Raw genomic sequence first — 5,658 nt, 5'->3', positions numbered from 1 at the left:
CTTGAAGTCAGGAAATTGGGGAGTGGTTTAATGGTGATACAGTTTTGTTTCCTTTCGCTCGGAATGGGTGTCCACTTTAGTACAAATCACCCAAATCGGTTACGAGGGTCACCAGTTGGGAAGAATACATTATTGTTTAATATCATGTTACAAAAGTATTCATAAGATGGACGAGACATCACAGTATAATGGACGGTTTATTTAAGAACAGCATTATCATAGGCTGTTTCAAGCTGAGCTGACTTAGTGACCAAAATATACAATGGAATGGACGCTAACAGGAAGAAATTTGCAAGACTGAGTCCATTAAGCTCTTCGCTGGCTTTCCATAGTCTATAATACCGTACAGTTGGACATTCCATGCTGGCACAGCTACAAACTAGGGAATGCATCATTTTAACTGTATTGCACAATCCCTTCAACGTTAGGAACGTCGGTCAAAATCCATATAGCCATTATACAGTGACAACTGAAGTAACACGTTCTGGTGAATCGTCTTAAAAGTTGCTCGATTACGTGCGTCCAATTTACTGCTCACTCGACGCACACACCAATATCCGTGATTGTCGGTCACACGAACGCCAACACCTTGCCTAAAGGTATATCCCTAAACCCTACCTCTCCCCCTCCCCTCCCCACCACCAACCAAGAAATACCACCCATCCCATTACCCAACTACGTTCCACACATTTACCAGAGAACTAAGTTTCACCCATTTAGCCTTAGCCAAGAGACTGGTTGCCGTGGTAGAGGTTGGAAAAGATCTCGTGCAAGGATTGCATTTAAGGTGTGAAGAAAAACTACAGCTGTGATTTTGGTGAGCTGGCAAATAGTATATTGTTTTATAGCGCACAGTACAGATTCGTCAGGTATACAAGAAAGAGTTGAAAAGAGAGTGCAAATTCCAAAAGGCTTTTACAGTGGAACAATTCTTTGTTGATATTTCTGTGGCTTTTAGTGATAGTGATTCCAGTTAAACACCGGTAGCATCCCTAATCCAGGAGCGAAGGTTGCCGACGTTGGCGTACGCGGCTCCAGTAGCCTCGCAAGAGCTGCCGGTCCAGGAGACGATGCCGACCTGCGTGCTACTACTGACCAGGGGACCGCCAGAGTCGCCCATGCAGACGCTCTTGCCGGCCTGTCCCGCGCACACCATGCGCGCCGTGACGGTGTTCACGTTGGCGAAGATGTTCTGGCAGGTGGCGCGGTCTATGATGCTCATGTCGACCTTGAGCAGGTTGTTCGGGGCGCCGCCGCTGGTGGACGTCTGGCCCCATCCGGTGGCAGTGACGGCGAGACCGCCTGGTGGGTCGTAGTTGTCAGAGGGCAGGCCCACGGCACGCATGTTGGTGCCCGAGAGGGATCCCGACACCTGTCGAGTACAATACTCTCAACTACAGTCTACCCACAGTGCTAACATACACACAGTAGTCAGTCAACAAATAACTTATGTTTTTATGGAGACCAATGGATATTCTCTAAAACTAACCCTGTAAATCATACAGTTACCACACTGATGTTCTGCTGATTTAATAGGATATACTTGTTGTGTTCTACATCGATAAAAGTTCAACGTTCAAGATGAAGCTATAAATCCGTCGAAGACTATCACAAATAAATCGAAATAGAAGAATATTCGCAAAAGAATAATATTTGTTGTCACTGCCGAAATAATTCGTTCCTGACGTCCACAATTTTCAGCACCATGCAATCACCAAGATGATATTATTTGACTTTAATACTCTACCAGTAATGCTGCTAGGAAAAGAAGCAAAGCAGCTTGTCTGGTAGTAGGTCTGAAAGTCAGTTCTGTGAAATAGGGAAGACCTTAAGTTAATGTAATTTAACCGCGAAAGAAGTAACTAACAAAACACTTCTTTGACTGATTCTCGAGTACTACACATCACTGAGAGAACGTAACTAGGTTGGATTAATGGAAGAGATTGAAAACTTCGAACAAAAAGCGGCGAGTTTCGTCATGGGATCCTTGAGTCGGGGCGAAGGCGGTATGGAGATGCCCAACAAACTCCAAGGGATACAACTGAGGCGCTGTGAACCATGGAGAGGTTTTCTACTGAAATTCCAAGAGATTATTTTCCGTGAAGAGTTGGACAACATATTACATCCACTCACACAGGTCACGCGAAATGACAACAACTGCAAAAAATTCGTGATGTTAGAGCTAATACCGAAATTAGCGGCGATTATTCTTCCAACTCTCCATTGGCGAATGGAATGCGGAGGGGATATTGGCTAGTGGTATCAGAATTACCCTACACCATACACATTTAGGTTAGGTTATAGTAAACCTAAGAAAGGTGAATGTTGCAAGGTGTAATGGAAATGAGATTAATGATGGAAACAACATCAAAATTGGGAACCACGAAGTAGACGAGCTAAAGGAATTCACCTGCCTTGGAAGAAAAGTTATATGCGATGAACAAGGTACACAAGACATATAAAACAGTGTAGCACAGGCAAATAATGCATTTCTGGCCAAAAGAAGTATGGGACAGAGTAGCATCTTGAAATACTATTCGGACTTTGCCTATAGCCAGCCCTGTTACCGTAGATAAAAATGTTTTCTTGTGCATTTTTAAAACGACGGTATTCGCTTCTTATGTGCTGCAGCCTTTTTCTGAAATTACCAAAATTACTTCGGAAATTAAGGTTTTTCCAAATGAGAAAGGATGTTTCAAGCCACTACATTGCCATGTAGCTAGGAACAAATATATGACTGAAACTTAAAAGCGTTACAACCGAGGAAATTTCGTCAACACTATAGCAGTCTGTCTGTTACGTTGATAACCTACTACGCACTAATAATCACTATGTGAAATCAAATTATGTGGAAGTATTATCAAAAATTCTGTCTCAAATTAAACGTATTTTGAAATTGAAACTATTGAAAATTAACATAAATTTCCGTTTTCAAGACAGGTATAGTTGTTAAGATATTAACAAAACTCGATTAATTGGCAAATATCATATGTTCCGTACGAAGAGACATTATTGTTTTTCAAGGTACGGCGTAATGCACGGCTGTCGAAGTATGGCATAACCGTCCACATATTATACAATTAGGTTTAAAAATATATATATCTTGCCCTAAAGTTCTGTAACTCTGGCGCACAAAATAAATCCGGTGCAGAAGAATAATAAAAACTGTAGGAAATGGCGAAAACTGCTAGTGGTCAATTCTAATGCGAATTCATTCATGTTCTAAAATATGTCTGTAGACTGAAGCATCTATCAAAAATATCACGTGTTCCTACCTGAACCGTCCTTCCCTTTCAATAATCTCAGACGTTGTCTCTAATTTAAGGGGGAATATACGGTAGCGAAACATCGATCGTGGGGAAGCTCAGATGAAGAGAATCGATGCTTTATAGGTGTACTGCTATAAGAAAGATAATCAAAACTAGATGGACAAGATAAAAAAGTGAGTTTCTTCCAGAATAGGCTAGGGTATATGTACAACATTGATGAGAAGAAGGAAAAAAAATTATGAGACATTTGTTAGAACATCATGGAGTAACTTTCATGGTACTACCGGGAACCAAAGAGCATATCCAAGAAATAATCGAGAACATTGACTGCAGTCTTGAACTCAAGTGGGAAAACCTGAGGGGAGACGACGACATTTTCGTCGAACATATTGGCAAAATTTGAAGAAGTACTATTGACTCTGACTGCAGAAGAATTCTACTGTCATGTAAACACACAAGACCTACTTTCGATATAAACCCATCCAGGCGACAGCAGCGTCACCTGGCGATGAATGACTGCTAGTCAGACACACGCACGGTGCATGCAGTATCAGTGAGTGTCCTGTCTGTGTGGAAAGGAGAACGGGTGCGCTCTATCTGAGTTTTACTGAGGGCAGATTATGATTATCCGGAGGCTCGGCACCAACTTTTCGGAAATGGGATACCTTGTTGGGTGTACGATGAGTGCTGTAGCAATGTCTTCAACAAGTGGCGAAATCAAACTGATACAACCTCCAGACGTCGATGGCTCAGTGAGATAGAGCAGGAGATCCTGGGTTCGAGTCCCGGAACGGCCACACATTTTCAACTGTCTCCATTGACATTTATCAACGCCTATAAGGAGCTAGCGGTCTGGATTTCATTGTAATTTCATTCCTCAATATAGATGTTGGACGTCGTAGGTTGGGCAGACTGGTAAAACGAGACAGGTGGCAAACTATGGCACAAATATCATCAGACTTTAATATTGGGCAGAGCACAAGTGTGTCTGAACACACAGTGCACGAAACACTCCTACCGATGAGCTTTCATAGCAGACTACCCATGCAAGTGCCAATGCTAACACCACAACATCTGCAACTACTATCGAAATAGGGACGTTCGCGCTGTGGCAGAGTGTTGGCTTGGCCTAATGAATCCCGAAGCGTTCTTCATCATACCGATGGGAGGTCCCGAATCCGTCGTCCTCTAAGGCTGGCACCTTTACTGCGGGACTGAAGCAAGCGGGCGGCGGATACATTATGCTCTGCGCAACATTCACGTGAGCATCCATGGGTCCAGTGGAGACCGTGAAAGGCACTATGACGGCCAAGAGGTATCGTACACAGGCTGCTGACCACGAATACCCTAGATAGCGGTCGTGTTCCCTAACAGCAGTGGTGTTTTTCAACTAGACAGTGCCCCATGCTAACAAGAACGCCAGTGTGATGGAGTGGTTCGTGAAACACAGTGACTCAGTCGGTGTGCTGGCCTCAGAGCTCATCCCCCCCTTCCCGGAAATTTACTGAAATTAGGCGACTTTGGCGTGCAGATGTGGTGCCAAATCCCTTCAGTAAACTGCTGAGACTTTATTGTTTTCGTACAGCGACACGTCGCTGCTGTTATCCGTGCCAGAGATGGAGGTATGTGGTTATGATGATCTGGCTGATCAGTGTAATTGTAGAGTGAAGAAAAATAAAATTGCAGTTAATGGGTTAAAGAAATGCTTTACAATTAACGATCTCTCACCTGCACCACGGCTATGTCGTAATCAACTGTTACGGGGTTGTACTGCTTGTGCATGTAACCGGTCGCGACGCTTAGCACAGTGCCGCCGCTGTTCTTGTACGTGGACCCGCCTCGCACGCTCATCAGCGACACGGCAATGCCGTCGACGCAGTGGGCCGCTGTCAGCGCCCAGTTGCCGCTGATGATGGAGGCGCCACATATCTGGGAGCCGCCGTACAGGAAGGCCAGCTGCCAGGGGTAGTTGGAGATGTCGGCGTTGGAGCCGCCAATCACCCGGCCTTCGCCTCTTGACCACAGCTGGCGCCCTCTCGGCGCTGCGAAGCTGGGCGCCAGCAGGCACAGTGCAAGGACCAGGTTGCGGATCATGGCGGAGCTGTCATGTGTGCCCTTTCTCGTCCGGACTTCAGGTTATATACTCGTTCTGTGCGACCTTCACGTCTCAGTACTGTTGTTATCTACATTGAATCACCGTCCAAAGGATAAATATCGCATCGTGGGAACCCGATAGCGATGTAAACGAAATAAAAACATGAACGCACAGGCATTAGTGCTATGTTTACATAACCTGAGGTACCTCTTGAGTTGATCATCATTAGAACTTCCAGATAACCCGAAAGTCATTGTTCAAGGTTGTTGTAGTGCTATGGTACATTGTGTGGAC

General features: G+C 44.6%; 1 protein-coding gene across 1 annotated transcript; it reads right to left on the bottom strand.

Moving 5' to 3' along the window:
* Positions 1–835: 835 nt before the first annotated feature.
* Positions 836–5,364, bottom strand: LOC126272941 (trypsin alpha-3-like). Its single transcript, XM_049976240.1, has 2 exons — positions 4,998–5,364; positions 836–1,372 (listed from the first exon to the last, which is right to left on the bottom strand). Exons 1-2 carry the CDS (start codon positions 5,361–5,363, stop codon positions 974–976), a joined length of 765 nt encoding a protein of 254 aa, XP_049832197.1. The 5' UTR covers position 5,364; the 3' UTR covers positions 836–973.
* Between the last annotated feature and the right edge of the window lie 294 nt (positions 5,365–5,658).

The sequence above is a fragment of the Schistocerca gregaria genome, chromosome 5 (genome assembly GCF_023897955.1).
Source record: "Schistocerca gregaria isolate iqSchGreg1 chromosome 5, iqSchGreg1.2, whole genome shotgun sequence".
Lineage (NCBI taxonomy): Eukaryota > Metazoa > Arthropoda > Insecta > Orthoptera > Acrididae > Schistocerca > Schistocerca gregaria.
Note: the sequence above shows the minus strand (reverse complement) of the source record. Positions and strands in the feature narration are given on the sequence as shown.